The sequence below is a fragment of the Diadema setosum genome, chromosome 4, assembly GCF_964275005.1.
Source record: "Diadema setosum chromosome 4, eeDiaSeto1, whole genome shotgun sequence".
In the NCBI taxonomy this organism is placed as follows: domain Eukaryota; kingdom Metazoa; phylum Echinodermata; class Echinoidea; order Diadematoida; family Diadematidae; genus Diadema; species Diadema setosum.
Genome location: NC_092688.1, coordinates 2,821,861 through 2,848,597, shown reverse-complemented (window position 1 = coordinate 2,848,597; position 26,737 = coordinate 2,821,861). Strand labels below are relative to the sequence as shown.

The 26,737-nt window shown below is 38.2% G+C and overlaps 1 protein-coding gene across 1 annotated transcript in view; it reads left to right on the top strand.

Moving 5' to 3' along the window:
• The window catches only part of LOC140226758 (active breakpoint cluster region-related protein-like), a 112,167-nt gene that overhangs the window by 56,890 nt on the left and 28,540 nt on the right, over window positions 1-26,737 (top strand). The window contains 7 exon segments of the mRNA XM_072307188.1: window positions 875-927; window positions 11,476-11,601; window positions 19,397-19,512; window positions 20,706-20,749; window positions 20,752-20,796; window positions 21,734-21,831; window positions 22,519-22,578. Of these exon segments, the coding sequence (XP_072163289.1) occupies window positions 875-927; window positions 11,476-11,601; window positions 19,397-19,512; window positions 20,706-20,749; window positions 20,752-20,796; window positions 21,734-21,831; window positions 22,519-22,578 (542 nt within the window).

Sequence of the window (26,737 nt, the reverse complement as noted above, 5' to 3'; positions counted from 1 at the left end):
AATATATTGTAACTTATCAAAATATTTGTGAATGAATATCACTATATTATAGATCTGTTGATCTGAGGGTTTATTCTAACACTACTTACTGTGGAAAAAGTCAATAATGGTTTGGTCACCCATAGAATTTTGCTTTACAGTTAGCATTTAGTTCCAACCCTAGTCTTTTAGTAGCTTCCTATATATTAGTTACAAGGCTCTGGTAGCATGGGGTCATGCAGCTATGGTTTTTCAAACTCTCGTTGTTTGACAGTGGCTTTCTCATCATCATCTGTTTTGAAGATCGAGTTGGTGTCAGTCATGCCTGAACACCAGGGTTTTGCTGCAAATTGCTTAATACCTTGCCCCCCTCTGGCTTATGGCCCTGTCACATGGGACCATATGAAACTAACAAATGCCCCAATAGATTAAAAAATTTGATGATACTTTCGCATCCTTTGCTAATACTAGAATAGTTTGTAACATGTATGACATTCTTTGTATTCATTAGCTGTTTGTAGAAATACACAGAGATACACTAGAACCAATTTTTAATTTTGGGTATCTGTGCGAATCCCTATTAATAACTAATGAAATACAAAGAATGTCAAACATACAATAAATTCTTCTAGTATAAGGATTGCATGCAAATGTATCATCAAATTTTTGAATTCGTTGGGTATTCGTTGGCTCTAGGCTCTGGTATGAAAGGGCCTTTGATAACAACAAAGTGTCTTTTCAAGTAGCAGTGAGAGCAGATACTCTGGGAGTAACGATGAAAGCTTATGGCAACTTGAAAAATATATATGTTTGCGTTCATCCACAGTTTCAAACAGGCCCTGTTTGTTTGAGAGAGAGTGGTGCTCATATTTTCTGTTTTCATTTTCCATTTCAGCCATGCTGTACAGTCCTCTACAAGGGATCACCAAGCTCACCATGGTGCTCAATGTAAGTGCAACGAGATGCTCAATTCTCTTCATTTATTTACCTTCTTGTCTTTACCTGCCAATTTGGTCAGGTTAAAGGGATACTATAATACAATATTGGTGGAGATGAGAATTGGGCTTTTAAGTTTTTGCAAGATACCAAGAAAACACTTGTGAAAGAGTACAGAGCATACCATTTTAAGAGGAATTCAAAGTTTATTTGATGAAAATTGGGTTTGGAATGGCTGAAACATCCAAAATCAAAGTAAAACAAAGCGATCCTAATAAAGTGTGGGTCCCACACTTTATTACGATCGCTCTGTTTTGGATATCTCAGCCATTACAAAACCAATTTTCATCAAATAAATGTTGAATTCCTCATGGAATCACATGCTCTTTCATATTTCATAAGACGTTTCTCATTATCTCCCCCAAAAATGTTAGAAACCTAAAATTAGGTCTCAACCAAAATGATACCATTCCTTTAATGTTATTTTATTTTCTTCCTACTGGATCAAGGGGGGGGGGGGGACCCATTTAAGAGTCCCCTGGTCATCTAGCGTGAGGTCGGTATATGTTTCCTTGGAAACCAGTAGGTGGGCATTTCACCTCGAGAGTTGGCAGTTTCGCATGCGCACATTTGCGTACTCCGCCGCAAATCACGCAAGGCACTGAAACTGGTCCCAGGTTGATAAAACTGTGGTTTATTAAACCTGTTTATAATCCAAGTTTCAAGGTCAAAGGATTATATTGTATGCCATGTGATCTGCATACCATTCAGACATATTTTTTGTAAGTTGATCCATGGGCATACTGCCATGTATGAAGAGCTGACCTGTGGATCATAGATCAAGTTACTAAGGTCACTTCACTCTTCATCATTTATACCAAGTCTCTCTTTATTTTTGTGATTTTTGTGTGTTCGTTTGGGGGGGGGGGGGATGAACAGGAAGGGAAGATAATAGTTTCATATTGCAAGTTGTCTCAATTTCCATCAAAGTCCATGAGAAATTATAGCATGTAGGCCTACCATTATCAAAACACCAACATTCATTTCAAAGAAAGAAATCATACAACCAAACTCCCTCCCCATGAGGATACATGGAAAGTTAATATGGCAAATTTAACAATGGCCACAGTCACACTGGCAAAAGTCAAGAAGTTTAAAGGGTGTGTACAGTTCTGGTCGAGGTGAGGATTTAGCTTTTAACGTTTTGTGAGATATTCAGAAACCACTCTATGAGATGTCAAAGAGCATGCAGTTCTAAGGGGCATCAAAAGTTTATTCGATGAAAATCGGTTTTAAAATGGTTGAGATATCCAAAAACAAGGTGAAACAAAGAGATCCTAATAAAGTTGTGGCATGTCGCCTTTTATTATTAGCACTTTTTTGGATATCTCAGTCATTTGAAAACCAATTTTCATCAAATAAACGTTGAATCCTTCTTAGAATTACATGCTCTTTCATATTTCATAAGAGACTTTTCATTATCTCACTTAGGAATGTTCAAAACATGAATCCCCACCTCAACCAGTACTGTACAGTCCCTTTAAGATCACGATCCTAAAGATCTCAAAGTTTTGCCAGTGTAACTGCAAACTTCCCGCGAAACTTTTCGCGAAACTTCCCACTCAAACTAGGGATATTCAAATGCTGTGAAACCAGTGTGAACGGACAGCAAAAGATCACAAGGACATCGCAGTCTTTTGCCAGTCTGACTGCGGCTAATGGGAATTGAGAAGAAAAGCTGTGGTTAGACAAAAGTGGTCATTGCATAACTGCGATGTGGAAGGGTTTTTATGAACAAAAAAAAAAACAAAAAAACCCATGACAAATAAACTTGTAAGTTGTACAGTGAATGTGGCAATGTAACCATGAATTTGATGGTTGAAACAGCCACCAAACAATCTGTCTTTTTTCACACCTCAGTGAGGTTAATGCGAGCCAACCTGTGACAAAAAGTACACCAATGTTTGCCAGAAAAGAGGAAGAAACAGACGCCTATATCTCCAAATTCTGCACGTATACAGAAAATTTGTTACAGTACCATGTGTGTATAAACTTCCATTGGCAATTCTTTGTGTGAACTACCCTGAAATGAACCACCAATGTTGTACTTGTACTTGTCTGTAATTAGAGTTAAAAAAAATGCACTGTTGCTAACGAGGGGAAACCATTCATAGTGCCCTGAAATTGAAACTGCCATCAAGCCCACAAGATCGTTGGGCTCTTAGCGTGCCAGAACATCGTGAAGCAGCCACTTGTGGCGGCTCGGTTTCACAGGATAGGGAAGTTGTTGGAAAACCCCAAACCAAGTACGTGTTGCTTCCCCAATCCACGTGCAGAACTCAAACCTTCAAGCTGTTGTTTCTCTGCAAGACAGAACCGCGTTAATGAAGGAAACCGATCTAAAAGAAATAAAAGTAATATCCTGTCCCTCAGTTGCAATAAAAGAAAGCTGTGGTAAAATATGTCCTTCAATCTCATAGATAAGTTCAGGATCATTGGTAGTGCTTTGCATGTAGAAATAGCTGGTGCATGATTATGTCATTTTCCGTTCAGGAGCTCTTCCATTTTGATGGGATTTACCCCAAACAGAGTAGAACTTTCTCCCTAAAGGTTTTATTGACTACAAATGGAAACATCAATGAAAATGAAACGTACATTCTATTGTAGAGTCAAATATTTTAGCACAAATCAGACAGTATAAGAATGTGACTGAGGCTTCTCTTGTGCTGTATCTGTACTTCACTTTGTGTGAAACTATTGTACTTGCTGCATTACACCCAAATTATACTCAGTGTATTGTTGTTTTCTTACATCCGTACCTCCTAATCTCCACTGCCCCCTCCAAAAAAAATAATAAAATGAATAAAATTGAAACAGACATGTCACATCAAATGTCCAGCTGGAAGGCCTCGTGAGTTTATTTCAGTCTTGTGATGGTGCAGAATGATCTGTGTTTCATGTGACATCGAGCCGAGAGGCAAAGCATATGGCAAGCCAAATGGGCAATTACAGATTTCACAGTTCTGCTCTGTGCAGCAGAGAGGTGCGCACCAGATCAAAGTCATTGACGTTTTGTTTTCTGTGGCTCCTATACATTTTTTGTTCCCCCCCCCCCCCGTCATAATTTCCCCCCATCGTTCAATGCCATGCAGCTGCGTTTGAGCGTGACTCACTTACGTTTTCCCCGCTGCCGTAAAGTTTTATAATTGATGAAGGTGTTACTTCATGGTGTAGGCTCCTTGCCAGACCCTTCTCTGGTGGCACGCTGTGTTTGACCAGCTGCCAGACGGCAAACTTTGTGCCATTAAGGGGGTCACTAGACATTGCATTTTATTCAGTGTTTCCCTGGTCTGGTCTGGGCGCAGGTTTGCAGAAGATTTTTTGCATCTCTGAGGTACATCGGTAAACCCCTGTGACAAACCGTCCCAATTTTCCACTAAGTTTCAATCCATAGATCCAGCATTGGTAATAGCGCAGTTCATAACTCTTTCTAAGTTTATTCTTGTTTACCAGTGGGGGGAAAAAATCCATCTCCTCACATATCTGCATCTGTCAGAGCGTCAGTATCTTTCCGCAAGTTTTCGATGCTTTCATTTCTTATGCTCAAAGTGTATGTATATGATATGATTGTTGATTATTATTTTATTTGGGGATGTGCAAGTACTTTGTATATTGTTATGTTAATTCATCACATGTCTCGAAGAATACTCAAAGAATTACATGCAATTAGAATTTGACCTATAACTGACCTTCTTTTTTGAAAGCTGGGAGACTGACCTGTGATTTTTTTTTTTTTTTTTTGGGGGGGGGGGGGGGAAAGCAGACAATAAATGTAGAAGGCTGTGACCATTTCACTGTCTTGCGTGAAGTGAGCATTTCTTGTGTTATACCTCAAAATAGTTGATATAGTCAGGTGGGTGTGATGTGAATGGCATATTAGTATGCTTCTTGCATTTCAAAATCAATAAATATAACAAAATTAACTTTATTTTGGTAGAAAAACTACAATTGTACATCCATGACCCTGCTCAAAATATTGAACGGATGTGGTATTTTTCTCTCTCTTTTTTTTTGGACATCTTTGACAGATAAAGACAAGACCGTGTATCGCAGATTGACAATAGAGAGTGAATGTAGAGTGGTCACACACATGACATTGTATGCAGTCAAATGACCTTGACATCCCCGAATAGGTCATTCATCCCATTTCCAAAGTCACTAGTCTTTGCTCCCAACATTATGTATGAAATATCATGGTAATACACCTTGGAGTTTGTTTTTTAAAGAAATAAAAAACTAACCCCATGTCACTTGAGAATATGCTCCCCTTTTGTACCAAGAATGATGTTTGGAATTTTTTATGGTCCGAGGTATATTCACTCAAAATCTATAGTATTGTTTTCCCCTCCATCATAAAGAAGTTGCTAGTTTTGTTGTTTTGAGGAACCTTCTGTTTAATTGCCTACCTTTCCAATATCAAATGAATCTAATTTTCAGGGTTGCAAAAGGGAAACACAAACTTTAAATGGCTCAGAGGATGTCATTTGATATTAGACAAACTGACTTTTGATAATACCATTGCTGCATGCCCATTTTATCACTCTGGGTTTTAATTCATGGCTCTCTGTCTTGCTACACTGACAAAGGTCTTCACTTGGAACTATCTTTCTGTACTAAAGAATATCTGAAGAGTTTGTTTGCAAAAACCGATAAGTCCATATTTGCCAAATGGAGATATTTGCGATTAAAGGTCAAGAAAAATAAAGAGAATGATAAGAAAAATTTTGCTTCTTTTGACCATAATTTCAAAAATGTACCTTTATATCTAGTGACCAATATATCATTTAAAAGTTATTGTTTTGTACTTTATGACAGAGACCTTACTTCAAAATCTTCAAAAATGGACTTATCAGTTTTTGCAAACAAACTCTTCATTTCTTTAAACCTCACTTCTATCGTCACTTTGTTTCATTTTTTTTTTTTTTTTTTTGAATGGGAGACTCCCGAAAGGTTTATAAGACGGGCATAAGAGCAATCACATTCAGAGAGAATAAGGATGTGGGATAGAGGGATAGAAAGAAGAGAGAAAGTCTGAGAGAAAGAAATAGAGAAAGGAAAGTGAAGAGGGTGGAGCCATACAAGTTTTATTCTCAGAGGTAGACATAGTCAACCACGCAACAGATAGGCAATATCTATTTTCACCCTGCCCTGTAAATGAATTAAATTTTGCGGGGTGATGCTTTGGTGTCACTGAATCTGAGGTACTGAGTAGATCTTCTGAGTCAGATGTCGCTAAAATTGTCTTTGCTATTACAAAGAGGGAGGTGTCCGCCAAAAATCCGGGATGATATCACACCGATGATGTCACGCCTATTTGTGCGTGTGTGTTGGAGGGTCAATTGCCTTTAGATTGACTGATCAATCTATATTGTCTATAATAGACTGATCTTCTAGGGGTAGAGGTTTGTCAATGGGAGCATGAAAAGGTGGAATCTTCCATTGATTTAGAGCGAGGGAGTTTTTTTTTTTTGTTTAAATATAATCAACAGCGTGCTGCTAAAAAATGATATGCATTTGGGTTTGTTTGTTTGTTTGTTTGTTTGTTTTTGTCTGGTGGCCCTTTTGGGCCACAAAAATCTTTAGATATGAAATTTTGGTGGTCTGAAAAAGGTATGTAGTGGCCCAAAATAAAAGCAGAAGTAACAATTCATTTTGAATGTTATTTGCTTTGGGCCATCAAAAAATAAATTTGATGGCCCAACACCAATTTTTAATGGCCCAGGGCCACTGGGCCACCGCCCTATTTAGATATAACAAACGATATGTATACATGAGATGTAGAATCATTTAATGGCAAAAATGTAGATGAAGTGTTATTTGTTTGAGTGCACTTGAGTTCAAAGGTGTCAACACATTTGTTCTAAAATTCTGATTGGAATAGGCTTTTAACCCATTGAAGACTAGTTAGTCCCGAGTATTCTCGGGCTGGGGTGAATGGGAAATGCATGTTATTGGGAAATCAATCCATCTTTTCTTGATTGCTCCCTCTCCTCAAGAATTATATATTTTTTTCTGTTCAGTGTTACTTTTAACCTATGTTCCTGTTGTGTGTAGTTAATTGATTACTGTACTTCATAGATAGTCTGGGAGATCTACAAAAAAAAGAAAAGAAAAAAAGGCAGACTAATCCTGAACAGTATAAATAAGTGAAAATCATGTCAGGGAAACATCTGGTTCATGTAGTTTTATAACTAGAATAATATAAATAGAATCGAAAGAAAGACCACTCTGTCACTACAAAGTCTGTGGGACACTTTAATACTAGGGACATGTTTCTTCCCCCCTTCATCAGAAACAGTCTACAGCAGCAGTTTGCTACAATAACTACTTGGAACTCACGGTGTACCCAAAACTGTCCATGCATGGATTCCAAAAGTCTTTTGTGGATTTTGCGATGCCCTTGTCCCCTCAAAAGAGAACACTCTTTAGTGAGCAGCATGGCAGGACACCGAAGCTCCTTTTTTTTACCCCTTCTTTTTTAAATGAACGAATCCACGCATGACCAAAGGAAAAAAAAAAAGGAAGAAAAAAAAAGGTGTGAAGATATTTTGCCACTGGAGAGCCGTCTAAATGTGGCAAGCATTGAGCTGCATGCTGGACAATGTGGAAGACTAAAATGTACGTTGCCTAAATGATCAAAGCAAGCCTTCATTACACATCTTCATGTGATGACATAAATGGTATCCTGGGGTACCAAATAAAAATCAGCCATTTTGTTGAATTATTTATTTTTTTAAAAAGGTTGTACCCTGGGTGCCAAAAAGAGGAAATTATTTTGGTGCTGAAACTAGCGCGCGCTAGCCACTACTGCACTGCACTAAAGCACACACTAGTGGTATTGCAGCTTCCATGCACGCATAACATGCAGTGGCATGGGAATGCTATGTACACGCACACACAGTGCATGCATTTTTCTCTGGCTGTCCTCGAGTGGACGTGAGGTGGCGCTACACAATGCGGTTACCCGGGGTACTACGGTACCCCGGGGTAACGCGTGATACATCATGTGCCAAACAGACAGGGAATGAGACTGATGAGATATTTTTGTGCACGCGTTTCATGTCCATTCCATGCTCTATGAAATTGTGCAAATGTTATACTCCTGCAATGCAGAGTAGTTCATGTCTTTGCCAGAGTTATTTGCCAGAGCTCAATATTGTATAAAAATTTAAGAAGATGTTAATAGCTTGTATGTCATTGTTGTTTGTATTTGGTGACAGTACATACATATGTGAAAAGGAATTTTACATAATATTTTGGCTGACATGGGGCTTCAGGTCTCCAACCATTTGCGAGATAGACAGAAACCTCTTATGAATATAAAAGAGCATATAATTCCTAGAGGAATTCAAGTCTATTTTATGGAAATTGGTTTTGAAATTGCTGAGATATCCAAAAACAAGAGGTCATAATTTCAAAATTGGTTTCTCTAATTATCGCACAAAAAGTTAAAAGCTGAATCCAAATCTCAACCAAAATTGTACCATCCCTTTAAAATCCAAATACCCAATCTCAACCAGAACTATAACATCCCTTTAGCCCTGGTGTTCCAGGGATACTGTAATTCCCCAAAGAGCTACCATGAGACACACCTTGATAGGGAAGTAAGGGGATATGTATTATCTCTGCAAAGTTTCTCAATGGAAGCAAGATATACCAAGTTTTTCACTGAAAATTTCAGTGCTTTCAATTTGGATTTGTTTTTTTGTTTTGTTATTTGCATGCGATCTCTTTCTAAACTTGCGTGCATTGCCATGACTGTTTGCATTTTCAGTTTCAAGTGGCCTGCTTTATTTATATATTATTCTTTTTTTTTTTACAATTTGTTGTTGAAACCTCTGGAGAGGGGAAATCTATAGTTTTGGTTTTGCCATGGTGCATTTCCTCTTGTGTCGGTCCATGTTCCTTGTCGCCCTTCAGTCAGCTGATACTGGCTTCTGTTTCTCTGCGAGGTTAGAAACCATAGCGGGTGTAAACATTTCACAGAGGTTGAATTTACTCTTTTTCTTCCTTGGCTTTCGATTCATTGCAATGAGCATAATGATTTGCACGGTAGCGTCAAATTTACTTTCGAGCTGTGTGAAATTTTTTGGTAATCCCGGGGATAGCAGCAGCAAGCAAAATCAGAAACAAAGCAGTAGAAACAGTTACCAATTCAAAACCCAAACCAAGCAAGATGCCCAGGAACTTTGCTTTGATGGGCTCAACCATTGGAGTGAACATTTATGCAAGTGGTGTCCAAGACAGCAAGATTAGCTGTGCAAACCAAAAGTACAGAAATGGCACTTCACAATCCAGGCCCACATATTCATATATTATGTGCCCACATATTCATATGTTATGTGTTTGTTCTTTTGTAAACAATGATCTGTAGAAAGTGTTTTGATTGTAATGCTTGATAGACAGGATATATGCTGTTGAAATCAGGAGTAGTGTTGTATTGTAGTAGTTATTAGAAAGTTCTATATACCATGGGAAAGTTAGTCACCACTCCTTTGAAGTTTGTACTCTTTCTCCAGTAAAGGATATATAGTCAAAATATCAAGAGAATTCCACAAAATTTAATTTTTTATGGAAAGTGTGCATTTCCTCAACTTGTTACTGACATAACTGATATGTCAAGAGTAATATTATTCCCTTTCCTTCTGAAAGAGGTACATGTATACAGAGCTCTTTCATTATGCTAATGAAGTGAAATGTTGAATTCTCTTTATATTTTCTTTATATCATTGCCATGCGATGACATCACAAACTGTTGTAGTCCTCTCATCCAGTGATGGTGCTCTGAAAACTTTAACAATTCAGAACTTTTGAACTGATTGCTGGATACTCCTCAAGCTTTACTGATGTCCCCACTAACACTGCTGCATTCACTCTATCCACATATACAATGTGACTTGGGTTTTATTCTCCTTTCATACTTCATTCATAAAAGTCGCTTTTTGTATACATGAGTGAAATCTTATCTCATTCATGTCATTTTTCAGTTGATTGCTTGATTGTATATGTCAGTTCCCCCATTGAAGGCAGTATATACCTGCTTACTAAGGGTGGGATTTCACGGAGCACGCGAACGATTTGCGAATGACGCGAATGGCAAAATCCAGCATTCGCATTTTAGTCTGCAAAAGATCGCCAAACAAACGTGAGGGTTCGGAAGCGTTGTCAATTGTTCGCGAATGTCGTTTTTACTTCGGCGAGAATTTCAAAAAAGTTTGAAATTTTTCGCGAACCTTTTCCGCACACTTAGTCGGGATTTGCTCGTGAATTGTTCTCGAAAGTGTCTTTAAAGCTTCGTCATATGCGCAAGACCTTCGCAAGACACGCGCGATGTTCGCAAAATGTTCGTGAAACCCCAAACAGACTCCGAAACTTCTGAGAATGTCTCGCGTATGTTACGCGAAATCTGCGAAGTTTTTCCGATCATTTTACGACGTAATCGCAAACTGTTCGCGTACCTTTTGAGACATTCTCGCGAACGTTTAGCGCACGTTTGGGGGATGTATGCCCTGTACGTTTTCTGCAAATAGAAATCGTAGCATACATCTAAACACCAAACAATTATTAACAACTATAGTAACAAAAGAAATTATAGACTAGCAAAGAGAAAGAATATTTGATGTACAAAAAAAAATCACAGAATATACTTAAAATCAATCTTAAGTATGTAAATTTCATTTGAACTATAGAGATTATGTGTTGGAGGAACTGCAAAAAAAAAAAAAAGATCAAATGCTTTACTTGTGGAGATACGTCCTAGGGGAAAAAAATGTAGGCAAACACACGATAGAGAAATGTGAGAAAACGAAAAGAGAAATAGAGGAAAGAAAAAAAATCAACTCAAGAAAGCTGATTTGAGTTGATTTTTTTTTATTGCTTCCACCTCTCCTTGCTACATTTTCTCCCATGATTATTGAAAATTTTTCGTTGTTCGCATTTCCGTCGCGTGTTCTTCGTGTATGTAACATGATGTACTTTAGCAATGATACACACGACAATCGCACATACGTCGTGGGAACTTCGCACAAATTGCGCAAGAATAGTTTCCGGCTTCATTGTCGGAAAACATTCGGAGAAAAACTTTTCCGAATGTTGGATTTTGTCATTCGCGTCCTTCGCAAATCGTTCGCGTGCTCCGTGAAATCCCACCCTAATGGGGCTGCCCTGTTGAAATAAAACGGAATATATAAATAAATGAATAAATATATAAATATATATTATATGTTTTTTTTAAATAAATAAATGAATGAATAAATAAATAAATGAATAAATATATATTATATGTTGTTGTTGTTGTTTTTTTAGTGGAAGAACACATTGATACAATATTTTCCTCTCTTTAGTTAAGTTTATTTCAAAGTTGATTTAATTTATTAGTGAGTTTATTACTACTTGATTCATAAATGTCACTTTGAATGTCAAAGTTGTATTATACTCTGATACATTTTCTCTCTCTCTCTGCCCTTCACTCTTGCTTTCCCCAACCTTGATGTTGTGCAGGATTTGCTGAAGCACACACCAGAACATCATGAAGACCACAGCATCTTCAGCCAGGTGCTGGAGAAGACAAAGAGATTTTTTAAGCAGGTGGATGAGGCTACCAGAGAGATTCACAGCACTAAGCAGGTAAACCACAGTCATTCATTCATTCATTCCCCCTTCTTTCCTTCCTTCCTTTTGTCCCTCATCTTTCCCTTCTGCTTTCTTTTCCTCTTTTCCATCTTTCTTTTTTAATCCCCTTTTTCTGTCCTTTCATCCTCTTCTGCTTCCTCTGCTACATTAATTCTTCATTTCCTCATTATCTCCTGTTTTTTCTCTTTCTCTTTGTTTTTCTCTTTCTTGCTCTTATCTTCTCTTCTTAGTCTTTCTCCTCATCTTCCTCTTCTACTTTGTTATTCTTTCTCATTTTAATACATTTCTCTCATCCATTCTCTCCACCTTGTTTCAGTTTTTCCCACTTCATGTGTGACATGTATCCCTACTGTCTCTACTTCCAGTGCCAGAAACTCTCCAATTATTTGTGCATACGATATATCTCTCTCTCTTTCTTTTTTCCTCCCCATCTCCCTTTCTCTATCTCCCCTTGCTTCTTTCTTTATCATCTCCTCCTTGTGGTTTTGCTCCTTTACACATGTTGGTCCTTCTGCGTGCTGTAGCATTTGTATTATTGGTTCATCACCATGGCAACGTCATTACTAGTCTTCGCTGTCTTCTTTACCATTCTCCCTCCATTTATCCCCTTTCATCACACTAGTCATTCTCTTCCTCTTGCATTCACTCCCATCTCTCCCATACCTCATGTTTCCTCCAACTGATATACCCCATCCTCCTTCTTTTTTGAGCATCATTTCACAATATTTTCTTGTGTTGGGAATGTTCACTGAGCCCAAATGATAAAGTGCCGGTGGTAGCTGTGATGGGTGCAGTGGTGTTTTTAGAAGAGATGGGTAGCCACCACTGGTAGTAGGGCATTGTGCCGTTGTCGGGCGGGGCCGGGTCACTGCGTCAATGGACCAACATCCCGTGGATGGATGTGTAATCCATCACAGTTGCTCCCCGTCTGTTGTGGTCTCTCTCAGTGAGATAGTGTAACGTTGTTTATCTCGTAGACAGACAAGAACTTCCATCTGCTGTTTCCTGCTTCCTGAAGATCATTTCAACAGCAGGGCCAGACGAGAGAAATGAACCCGAAAGAAATCCTCTCTTGCCAGTGAGCAGTGTAACTAGACATGAAAACACAAGCCCTATTATGCTGTATAGCGTACACGGTCCAACACAAAAACGTATGCTTGTACGATGTTCATGTCCCTGCACACACCCAATGTTGAATCCGTGGGGTCTGATTGCATAAATGTAGTTCTAGTATGAATGTCTACTTCTCTGCTTACAAAAAAAAAAAAAAAAAAATTATACTGCATCCAGGACAAGTAGAGCATTTCTGAGATTACTTGATCGAGTTGTAGTGAAAGGGTTAACAGTGTAGGAGTGTCACGTGTCAAGTAGACTTGTAACATCTGCTTGTATTCAGATTCCACCCACCCCTGCCAGTACCCAGTACAAAGTGTGATAAAAGCCCATGACTTCTTTTATTTTGATTTATTGTACGTACTTGTCAGCAAGTAACCTCAAGCAAGCTTGCCCACATTAGGACTATAGACTCCTAATGCAATGTTTGTTAGCCAACTTCACAGCACATATTTAATAACCATGTGCTGTAACACTTCCTTTCTCCTTTCCACCACCACCCCCCCCCCATCACATGAGTAGCATGATTGAATAATGACGCCCAATTCAAGTTATCAAATGTGTTTTGATAAACATAAGCCGCTAGACTTGATGTACTTGAGCTGTCGCCGGAGGGGGTGTGCCTCGCAGCGAAATGAACACAATTACTTCCCCATACCAGGCAAATTTCAGCAAATTACCGATGTATAAACTTGTGCAGTAGCTTTTCGGGAAGGGCTTTGCGAACATTTACCCTGATAGAGAATTATGGGCCTTAGGCAGCATCTTATTGCATATATGTAATGTAGTGTTTACTGTGTATTTTTTTTTTCTACTTTAAATTCTGTGATGCATTTTGAGAATTTAAGGTAATGTCATGATTAGAGGGAGAGATTAGAAACCTACCCCCACAAAAATGAAAGATAAGAAAAAGAAAATAAATGTTTTTAAGTGAACTATAATGATGAGATGACTTGTCAAAATTGATTTATTGTTTTATGTCTGACAGAAGCTAAAATCAAATAACCAAGTATCAGAAAGAGAAAGGTAGATGTGATTAATATGTATGTACATACACAATATAATTATTCATTATTTGAATTTATATTCAAATTATATATATATATATATATATATATATATATATATATATATATATATATGATGGATGGATGGATGGATGGATGGATGGATGGATGGATGGATGGATGGATAGATAGATCCCTCTTATAGATAGATAGATAGATAGTAGATAGACAGACAGACAGACAGACAGACAGACAGGGTTGGTGAGAGTATTGGTAGATACATGAAATATATGTAAAGATATGTTTTGGCTGCTTAGTAGATCAATAGATGCTATGGTAGAAATATTTACATGGAATAATAATAAGATATTGTTTGATGGATAGATTGAAAAACCAATGTCCCAGGAGAGAAAGATAAGAGGGGGGAGAGTGAGTGACTGATGGCGTGCATCAAAGTTTGTACGGCGCTCAAATATTTAAGTAATGATAAACACAAACATGACTCGCAGGTGAGGATGAATGGCTGTCAGGAAGGCGGACCAATTTGGAGACCCATCCAGCAATGTTTGCACTTGGGGCTGAGAGTGCCGAATTTGATCAGTGTGTCATAAATAGATTAAGGGGCAGGGGGAGAAATTTGTATGGGAAGCTAAAGTGCAAGCAAATCAAGTCATGAAATAGTGGTGAACAACCATTTATTCGCCACCCCAAGGTGCACTCATGCCCCCCCCCCCTTAACTGTATTCTTCCCTAATTGCCTCTATGAAATAGATATTGTGCTATGTTAACTGTCATGCCAGAAATCAAGTAGGTAAATGATTATCTCCCCCCCCCCCCCCCCCATGTATGTGGGGTGGGAGGGGGTGGGGGGTGGGGCACATATCTGTTTTTGAAAACTTTATGCATCCAGTCACACTGACAAACTTTTTTGCCTCGATGTGTTTGTCATGCTGGAATTCAAAGGGGTAAGCAGTCAATCTTTATCATTTTATATGCAGAGGTGCAAAGCTGATGTGAAACATTTTACCCCTGTCTGTGCCAGGGACTTTGGACACACACAAAAGATTGAGCATCTTGTGAACTTACAAAGATTTTGGTTCACTTGAAAAAGAATAGAAGTAGACGTTCCATTTTTTTCTTGATTATCAAAATTGTGTACACACACATCAATCAGCCTTGATCGCCACATTCTTCGTACCAGAGATTACGATCAGGTGTTGTTGGTTGTGTTAGTTCTTCCATTGCAGTTAACATTCTGAAAAGACCAGAACGTGTGGAATTCCCCTACTTTTGGTATCGTAAAAGCTCATAGAGATTACAATATGACACGCCCAAATGCTCACACATCTAATTCTTTTGTAGGACCCAGATGTATGCTTTGTACATCAACAACTAGATCAGACACATTACCTCTATAATCCCCCCCCCCCTCCTTTAGAACAACATAGCTGTCAATGGCTATATGGCAATGTAATCATGTCTAGGGTGTAAAGTTCATGTGGGCAATAATTGGGGTCTTTTTTTTCTTGTCATGGGGGGCTGTAGGAATTGTATGAAGCTCATCATATTTTACATGAAAAGACATACTCTGTTTAATATTTGTCTTTTTGTCCTTAAAAAAAAATGGAAAAAGGCATTATTTTGTATGTGTACAAGTAAAACTCTGAAAGGTTTTGATTACATGAAGGGCGTTGTGTTGACAAGTTTTGGCAAATGAGTTTTTATTGGCCAAACAGTTAACTAGAATATTTGGCTTTGTTGGCACCACAAATATGTATTTAGGCTGGAAGCCTAATTTGCTCAAGACTTTTTGTTTTAATTTTTGCTGATTAGCATGATCAAAACTAAATTCAAAGGATTTGCATTTTCAAATTATGAGCTGCAATTCCAAACAGAAAATGTGAAATAGTGGCTTAAATTCAATTTGAGACAAACATTCTACATTTTTTGTTTTCGGTTGTAGTCACTTAAAGCTAACAAGAATGAGAGCAACTGTTGATGGCTGACACTAAGGTACTCTGAGTTGAAATGCCTTCTTATCATACCCATAAGCAATTTCAGATGTCACTACAACTAATACACTTTATCACTGTTTGCATATACCAGACTCATCAAATACCATCCTATGTCAATAACAGCATTTTCAGCAGAGGGCTGTGTAATACACAGGAAGACGGTAAATCACAGTAGTTTCGATGCATGTTCGACATGAAACCAAAGAGATGTCTTCTATTTCATATGTGTTTTGAATTCAGATTGAATGGACATGATAAAAACTAATCATAATTGTTGTCAAAGTTATGTGGGATTAATGAATTTATTGAAATTGAAGTCACTTCCTGAATGCAGACAGTAACTTAGGCAGGATCTTGGCCTTTTGGTTCCATTGTTGTCATTTTTAACCCCTTCTGTGTGAGGGACATTTGACTGCGTATCCAATGCCCAGTGCTTCTAATCAGCCGGTGCTAAAAGTACATAAAAGGGTTAATGTCATGCAAGCTTTTGACTTTGTGCACTGGCACACCGAAACCAAGTTCCCCCTTGCTATTGTCACTGCCTCACACAGCTGTCTTTGGTACTCTGCAGGAAACAAACTGGCAGGATTATTGTTTGTAAAACAGAATAGCATCATAGTATAAACATATTCATTGTGGGGGACCAATTAAAAGCCTTTCAGGCTTGTTGGGGAAAAGGCCCCAAAGTAAATACAAGGCTTTCTCAACTAAAAAAGTATGGGTACCAAATATATAGAACACAAAGGGTATATGATCAAGACAGGCTGAAGAAGGAAAAAAGTATAGAGTAAAATACCAGTAGAATATACAAAACTATGCTGCTATTATCCCGTTGAGAACAGTTTGCTACAACACACATTTCCCATAGATGCTTGCCCGAGTATATTAGGGACTCGTCCTCAACGGGGTAAATACAGAAAGTGCGTCTAAAGTTGTTTCTGAACTGCTACAGTGATTTGCAGTTTTTCAGTTCCTTTGGTAAAGTATTGCACAAAATGGGACCTTGATAAAAAATTGTTGACTGGGCTAATTCGGTTCGGTAGAGGGGAGGATGAAAATCTTGTTGGTTTCTTGTATAAGAATGAATACTGTTGTTAAGATGAAAACATTGTAGTAAGGGGGCTGGTAATGTGCCAAATTAATACTGTTCCATAAATATTCCTGTTTGGAAGCAGATTATATCTTGAATTGGTAGTATATTCATTTTTTTTGAATAATGCAAATGTTTGCGACAAATTATGTACAACTTCTGATTACCTGGCACTCAAATGGAAACCTTGCTTTTCAATACAGAAGACCTGTGTCAAACATCTATGGTGTGATGGTCTCATGGAGTTGATACATTGTCCGTATCATCCACTTCTGTATCACATGTAGTAGAGAGAGAAAGCAAGGTGGGGGGGGGGGAGATGTGTATGGAAGGTGTGATTTGTTTCAGTTAATGTATGAAATGAGTCATAATCATAATGCACTTTGCACACCATTTGATCCAATAGTTGACTGTGCTTAGGGGAGAAGCAGTGAATTTACTTGAAGTTTCTCCTATTATAGCTGTCATGCAGTTGTGTGTACCAGGTACAAAGCAACGAATGAGCTTCTGAGTCAAAAGACAAACATACGTGGTACTTTGTTGTTTTTTCTTACCGAGTTTGCAATATTGGTGACCTGTTCCTTGTGTGTAGAAGTATGAGCCTGAATACTGTATTACCGTAGATAGTGTGTGTGTGTGTGGGGGGGGGGGGGTTGAGATTTATTGGTTAGATCACTCAATAGAAATCGCTGCTGGTTTATTATCTTGCAATTCTATTCAAACAAAAATCTCCACAAACATAAATCAGAGATAGTAAAAAGGTGATACTTCTGTTGCGACTGATTGACAAATTGCCCTTCATTGACGTAAATGAACATCAGTGCTTGAGTAATAGCCATGATAGAAATCGTAGGCATACATACTCACTCAGGTGGGACTAAAACCCATGATCTGATTGCTAGACAGGTGTCATATACAATAGATACCAAACTGCTGGTTTATTATCTTGCAATTCTATTCAAACAAAAATCTCCACAAACATAAATCAGAGATAATGAAAAGGTGATACTTCTGTTGTGACTGATTGACAAATTGCCCTTCATTGACGTAAATGAACACCAGAATATCAGTGTTTGAGTAATATCCATGATACTCACAGGGGTGGGACTCAAACCCATGACCTGATTGCTAGACAGGTGTCATATCCAATAGATACCAAGCTTTGGCCATACATTCAGTGATGGTTCCAATCCGTATTGCAGTGGTACTGCATTTTATCTATTCAAAATTAAGGATATTTGCATCAAGTAGGTGATACTTTTTCTTTCTTTTTTTAAAGATGATTTCTTTGCGGCAATAAGTAGCAATTAAATTGAAAAGTGATGCTTCTAGACCTCAATTTAAACATCAAGTATTTTCAGTTACTCTGTCACATCGAGTAAGGTGACAAGAAAGTGCACCTTGTGCATGGGGATATTGAAAATGAAATAAGAGACAATCCTTTTCTTATTGCCATATCACATGGTAGACATAAGTTCATCGACATTTGTTAGCATAGTCCAGAGGGTTTTGTGTGTTTTACTGTCATTGAGTGTTGTTTTCCAGTGCAAGCTGTGCAGTAGAACTACCAACCATGACATATGGTCCAATCTGATTGTAATCTGGAGTGAGTGTCTACTCATTTCCAAACAACTACTTTCTACATAAGTTTTTTTTTTTTTTTTTAACCTCCCCTCCCCCCAAATAAAACCAACTAATTGTTAATTGTTGGGGGGGGGGGGGGATCCCCACCCAAACCCCTCCTCCACCTCTTTAGGGGGATGATATGTTTATTTATGCCACTCAGCGCAGCAATATGTCTCAACCTTGGCGTGCGTCACAGTTTCAGACGTGAGCAGTTGTGCGGTGTCAAATTCACATGATGTTCTCATAGACAATGGAAATATGAGACATTTTCACATCATCGGCTATTCTTAGGGGCAATTGACGCATGTGGGATGGATCATTTGTTCTTGCAAGACTTGTTCTCACAGAAGTCGAACAAAAAAGCAGGTGCTAATTGAAACATTTTTCATTTCAACACATTCTTGAAGAGACTCTGTAAGAGACATGACGGTTGACAAGGTAAAAATTGACAAACTTTTTACTTCTAGCAGAGGTTTCTGGCATGTGTCCAGTTTTCGTAATTTCAAAAATCCCCCTCATTAGAATTAGCATAATGTTTATGACAGGCATGATAATCAGTGGTGAGTAAAATATTCAAAATGGTGTGCAATAAGCAGGATTAAAAGACGAGTAGAATCCCTCTGTACATGGTGGCAAAATTATTGACATTAAAGATATTGGGGCTATATCAACCTTCTTTAACCCTTTTTAACCTTTTTTTTAAACCCCTTTCTAACCTTTTTTGACCCTCTCTAACCTCCTGCCCTCATCCCCCCACACAATATTGTGCAAGTTACCTGTTTTGTGCAATATTGTACAAGTTACCCATGTTGTAGATCATGTGATAACGATTTGAATGGTTTATATAGGTATACGGAGTAGTACCGGTAACTGTTACATTCCTTGCTTCTCTTTTCTTAATTCCATCTTCCGATGGTGTCTTCTCCATGCTGGTGCAGAAGAGAGAGCTCCTAAGACAAGGCTTCTTAGTGGAGTGGACGGACGGTGGCCGTAAGCTGCGGAGGATCCTTCTCTGGTCTGACCTCATCATCTGTGCCTCAAAGCGCCCTGTTAGGTAAGCTGTCCATTGTAGCCATCTCTCGCTTTCTCCCTGTCTTTTCCCTTCATGCACTGTTAAGCAATTCACACGTGGGAGTTATCGGTTTTCGCATTGAGATGCAAAAAAAAATTTATTTCATTTGCTGTCATTTACACATGCTGCATAGGGCAAATTACTGCAAGACTTTCATATTGTGACCCCAGATAGCCAAGTGTGTGGACCTACTGTGGCAAGTTGCTTTTTAGGATAAAGAATAGAGCAATATGATCATGTTTGCTTTTTAAAGAAAGCCCTGGCATTGAGCACATATGAAACTATGAAAACATTGGGGTGGGAAATTAAGGCGAACACTAATGACTTCAAAAGAATGAAAACCAGTCAGTGACTGGATTTCCCACACTCAATATTTCCCATGCACAGTAGTTTTAGAATTCAAATCAAGTAACAGTCAGTCATAGAATAAAGATTTATTAAACTGTTAATTGGTATGGTGATATTATTTTGTTCATAGGTCTCTTCGTAACAGCAATGTAATTCTCAAAAATTTAACATGCTGCAGTACATGCTTTCTTTTTGTCACATATTTGAACATCTTCACACTGCTTGGTCAGCAAAGTTCAACGACATTTCTCACTATGTCAAACAGGGTGGAAATCCTGTGTGTGCGTTGAGTCCTGATTGGCTCAGAAAACCCCATACTGTTGTACACACTGTCCAAAGTCCTGGCACAGAGAGGGTTAAAGCTTGGTCTTGCATGGATTGGTTTCGCTGTAGCGAGTGCTGGCTGAGGGTAATACGTGGATCATGCATGACTTTAATACCACAATTGATCCATTGATACATTGTAATCTTGGATCTTGAATCCATGCTCATGCAGTGTTGCTCCTAATCGACCTTGGCTGCCACAAATGACAATATTCAAAGTTGATAAATAGTGAATGGGCTGGTAATAATGTAAGGTCCAACAACAGTCCTTTCAAGGACTCCATTCACATGGTGTAAACACAAACCTCCCTCTCTCATGTACATTTTACGTCACCATAAAAACTTTTACGCAATAAATAATGTAAGGTATTTACAGGTCATACGATGCACTGACAAATTGGGAAGAAATTGGGATGTAATTGTCTGTAATGTTGACCATATGTCATATATTTCATATTTTATCCTCCCCCTCCTCCCCCTCCACTTTTTAACTCCCATTACAGTGGAATGTTCCAGCGTGACAAAGGGCAATACGATTTCCAGTGGTACATCCACTCACTGAAGTGTCACTCACACCGAATGACCGCAACGAAGGTACAGTGAACTCCATAGAGGAGGGATGCTATTTGTCACTTTTATTTCTCTGCATCCCAATAACATCTGACATATCTGATTTTAAAGTACTCTATATTCCAGTATTTTTTTTAAATGAAGAAGTTAAGGACTTGCGTTGTAATCCTTTTTACATCACTTTAATAGCCGAGTGATTGAGGATATGTATTCTCTTTTATTATAGTAACAGGACAGTCTACTGATATATTCTAGTTTAAAATTATGTATATTATATTCCTGAAAGATAACTATTGTACAACTACTTTATGCTTTTCAATATCAACACAGCAATGAATATCAAGTGCATGCGAGCTGGATTCCACCCCAATACTGAAATGTGTAAAGTAGGATCACGTGAAAGTAATAGTGCATTACTGAGTTCAGTGAACAAAATATTTGTGAACTTGAAATGATGCTGTGTCAGAAATTGAAACAATTCTTATGATAAGTTTTGATTACTGTACGAGCTGAAATTTTTGCTTTGGTTTTATTTTCGCGAATTTCGCGAATCACCTTTGAACCGCGAAAATAACAACACGTGAAAATAACAACGGGCGAACGATAAGTACAGTTAGACCTGGCAACCGCGAAATTAACAACACGTGAAAATGTCCTCCTAGTAGCAATTCGCGAAAATATCTGTACGCGAAAATTTCAGCTCGTACAATACTTTTGTTTTGTGATTGTGTGTCCTATTTTATTCCGGTATATATGAATATCCTTCTGTCTTCTATTCAAGCTACAAGTATACTTTTGAACATCTCTATGTTGTATGCTTCTAACCAGTGTTGCCCTCTGTATTAAAGGTAGCACTGACACAGTAAGTAGGGGAATGATATGAAAAAAAAAATCTAAGCAGTTAACTTGTCTAGGAGTGGGATTTTGAACAATCCATGTTCGTATACTACTTTTTTGACAGCTGAGCCAAAAGTCATTGAGAAAAGCAACGAAGAGCTGAAACAGATGAAGAAGGAGATATCGGAGCTCCAGGAGAAAATCAAACGTGACAAGGCAGCTGTGAGTTGACTTATTCCCTCTTTTTGGAGAGGTGGACACATTAGCTACTACTGTACATGTACCTCATGAAGATGATTCTCATAATCTGCTTGTGTCTATGTATGATGCTAGAACAAATTTTTGATCGAACCTAGATTTTGCAGGTGCACACCCTGTTGAACTCACAAGATTACATCTTGTTAATGGCTGTGTAGGATTTGGGGATTGGATATCGGAGAACTTTTGAGGTGATGTTAGATGCTGTTACACTTCAGCATTTGTGAGGGAAAATGCAAGCAGAAATTTTGACCACATTGGGATGCATATCAGACCAGACTTCGACAATGACATTGCCAGCACCTTTTTCTTCTCTTTACTGTTTAAGTATAGCACCTGTGTATAATCCTTTTATTTTAATGCTTTGAAAAAAAAAAAAAAAAAACTTTTCTATGAAACACACTGTTTGGAAGGTGATCATGCTAATGTATAGTAGATCTCACATATAGACACAGCAAATTGAAAGATCTCTTTCACCAGTGTGTCTTTGCATTTCTGTTCAAAGTTTTAGAGCTTCACAAAGCGAATTTCTCCAGAAGACCATCCATGCTGTCTGCATGTTGGGCTGTGATCTTTGTTGGAAATGATTTTGATGTACAATGTATGTTTGAAGTGGATTTAACTTTATCTGTTTTTTTATCCCCACTGCAGAAACCCACAAGACCTATCCAGAAATGTATTGAACAGAACAGAAAAAGGATAGCAGAATTGGTGAGCTGAAATTGAATTTCTCTTCAATTTGATTTTTTTTTTGTCTCTTTCATAATTTCATTTTTCTTATTCATGTTTCCATGCTGATAGTGAAAAAAAAAATGCCAGAGTTTCACAAATCATAATTGGAGCAGTTTCATGGCAAAGTTTTGCGTGGGAAAGACAAAAAAAGACTGGGAAAGGATGGCACAGGACAATCTTTAGCAACAAAAAAAAAAAAAAAAAAAATGGAGGAGGAAAGAGAAATTCATCTTCTGGTGGGTTATGCACTTTATGTGGCTGGCAAAATGCAGGGAGCTTGAGTTTCAGCTGAAAATCGATTCTCAGTTTCATGTGTCGATTGATGATTTTCTACGGTTTCACGCGTAGTGTAGTAAACATCAACTGAGAACATTGTAATAGGGACGGTATGATCAATTATGCGAAGAAGGATGGTTGAATGTAACGCGAGATTATGTCTTGGGGTAGAAATTCAAGCCAATGACCTTTTTTCCCATTCACGAGGCGAAGTGTTGAGTTTTTGCAGTGGGTTGTATTTGGAGATGCCAAACTTGCATTGTAAATTTATCGTGCACTATCTGTGCCCACTGTTATTTTGCTCATGGATTTGTGTGTGTGTGTGTGTGTGTTATATGTGTGTGTGTTTGTGTGTGTTACAGATACATATGTCTGCAATTTTTTTAATGCAAGATGCAATTGAAAGGGGTATTACCTCCGCCCACCCCCTCTTCACTTGCATGAGCATGAGGTTTAATAGAATGAGGTTCCTCTCATGGCAGACACCCTACTTTCAAGTCATTTGCAGTGGTGAAAAGAGTGAAACATTAACTAGAAATTAAATATACTGGTAGTAAATTCACATTTGGGTTGTCACTGATTCACTTCCATCATTCCCCCCCCCCCCCCCCCCCCCCGTAAAAAAATGTTTCATCGTTAATGATAAACATCCATCCCATCTTGGCATGCCACAATACACCGTTTCTGTTTTAACAAAGAGTAATATCTGTTTAGTTTAGGCCACTCTTCAAAGGTATGAGGACAGGAAAGAACAGAAAATAGAAAAAAAAATGTGATAGTCATGTAAATGCTCATGATGTCATTTTTAAGTGTGTCAACGCTGAAATAATATTTGCTCTCTATGATCGTCATTTCCTTGTGTTGATATTGCAATGCGCATTCTTCACTGCACTTCCCAGGTAGTATGCCTTTGAAGTTAGCTAGAGATGGCATATTATATGCAGTAATCCATGTGATGCCAGCTGTGAATGGAGGCTGCTGTAGAAAAGTGTTGCCTTGCATGCTACTGGTACTTTAGAGACTGTCTGAGTTTGTGCTGAGAGAAAAGACACTCATTTGCAAAGAGATGTTGTAAGCAAATTACTTGTTGGATGAAGAGATTATAGTAAATAATGTCACCATGCAATATTGCTTTCAATAGTTTTAAGTTTTGAGGAATTACATTACATGGATTAGCTTTTCAATGAGGAAAAAGAAAAAATATGAGAAAATATCAGTTACGCTCAATTACAGTCATGTCCGTGTGTAGTTGAAGTATGGGTGTAATAGTGTTGTAGGCATTTTTGTGGGGTAACTGTAACACAAAGCTACTCAGACAGCCAGAAATGCATTTAATGCCTCTGTGGATGTCATAAGCCTGTCATTTACTGCAAGGATGGGCAACCTTTCTCCATAGAATATGGCTTGATCCCCCCTTTAAAAGCCCCACAGAATATCTGCTAAATACCATGTCCAGTCGGGCCTGAAAACCTCTGGCTTGCATACATGTCTCTACACACTTCCCATACCCTTGGATTTTTCTTTTTTTTTCTTTTTTTTTTTGATAATAGATTTGTTGATTCTGTTCGTATGACATTTTCGTTTGTTCAAATTGGGGTCACCTGTGCTGTGGGTGAGAAAGTGATCACACCCATTCACCATGGTCGCTCACATGACGTCAGAACCGGTTTGTGGGACTAATCGGTGCTTATCACTGTCATGCTGTCTTTCTGTCTTTGTTGTTCCCCTTATGAACTGAAAAGATAAAATAAAGTGTACACAAAATTTAAGTACATTACGCATGACTTTTATCTTTGACAGTATAATTCTTCATTAATGATCAGTAGTAAGTTTTTAGACTGAAATTTGTTTCTGTGATAGATCATATATCCATGTATACATTATCTACATCAGCAAAAAACAAAAACAAAAAACAAAAAAACACACACACAAAAAGACCATATATCTGCTTCCCATAAATTACGCTAATATTTTAATTTATGGGAGCGCATGGGTGGTGTTTACCACGTAGATAAGAGAACCAGTTCTGATTCTGCTGTTCTGCCTCGTGAAAGAAATTTGGGGGCTGTATCAGAATTGGTTTAATACTGCAAACATAAAATCTATTGATGCCATCTGGTGTGTCCTGTGCAGTCCAGTCTGGGATGAAAAATGCTAAAAAGGATATTGTCTATCTTACAAAACTATAGTGGATAACAACTACAGATTGAATTCATGTCAACTTATGGACAAACACGTGCAGTACCGTTAATGGCAAATTTGATGGGAAAAACTTGAAAAGATGAGAGCATTTCTCTGTTGTTACACAGTATGCATTCCTGATGTCTGGCCCATTAACTGTCTGGCCCATTCTGTCTGTCCCTTTCAAAAAGAAACAAAAATGGCACTCGGTGTGCTGTGGCTGCCTTTTCAAATGAAAAAAAAAAAAGGGGGGGGGGAAACATATCAAAACATGTAGCATGTACGCACGTACTGTAAATTTGGAATCCTTTGGGGTTGTTTTGATGTAACATCGGGCGGTGCTGAAGGACTTTGCACTTGGGTTCAACTGAGGCGTTCCTTGACACAACATGATAGTACAATTCATCTGCCTGGTTTTTCCCCTTTTCATTTTCTTTGTCAGGTCATGGATAACAATCTCACAAGACCTGTGGAATTAAATGCATTCCCCCCATCTCAGTCTTTTTCTAAATCTGTGCTGGGGAGACGGGGGTTACTAGAACAGGGTCTATTTTTGCTCTATCCACACCTGCACTAATTGGTCATGTGTTTGCATGTGTCTCAATGGGGGAAATAGATTCATGTGTGTGTTATCTACTATATGATAGTGATTGTTAGATTGTATTTTAGTTTGTGTGTGTGTGTGTGTGTCTGTGTGTCTGTGTGTCTGTCTGTGTGTCTGTGTTTCCGTCTATTTCCTCTCAAGGGGAGCAGAAGAGGCAAAGCTTGGATTACAGTGATGTGCATGCACCATGTGTCATTGAAATCAAACAAATTTGTGATTTTAGAGGTATATACAGATGGATCCAGATTTTTGTCTGAAGTGTACACGTATATGCCTGTCTGTTGTATTGCTTTAATATGTTTGTTGTTGGTTATTGTTGTTGTTGTTGTTTTTTTTTGGGGGGGGGGAGGGGGGAGGAGACTTTGAGAAATGATATGTTATGGTATGTGTGTTGTCTTGTATTTTTTGTTGACAAGGAGAGACCTATTTTAGGCTGAGGCACAGACAAGTTAATGTCTACATGTGCTCTTAATGTCTGGTGCTATATTTAAATAGAATGATACAGATGCACTCCTGTTTTAGACTTGACGATTTAATGTTATGTTATGTTTTCTTTTTTTTTTTTTTTTGGCGTCTTTGGGGATTGGATAGGGAAAGGGGTAAGAAAGGATGCTGGTAAGGTTAGGGCTGCTCTCAAAATATATTGCCCAATGTCATCCACTTTTAGTAGTTTTGTATTGTATGTTTCATTTTGTTCCAGAGAATTGTATACAGAAAAGGATGGAGCTGAAATTATACAGTGCTCTTAAAGAGAAAAATCTCTATTCGTCTATTCTTGTCTCACTTCTTTTCACACTTTCCAAAAGCAAGGAGAAGTGCAGCCTGTCTATGAGGGTTGCTACAACTCAATTATTGCTGATGGGGCCAATTTCGATCAGAATTTTATTCATAGGATTCAGTGTAGATCTATAACAATTTTGCAAACTACTGCGATCTGGTTATAAAACCTTGAAGTTGATGTGCAAATTTGACTGCCCCATAGCAAGTCAGTCCCAAATCTTGGGGGGAACGTGCTTTCGCTCACGCTGGACCAACACTGTGGAATTCACTTCCTCGTGAGCTGAAAGACTCAAGCTC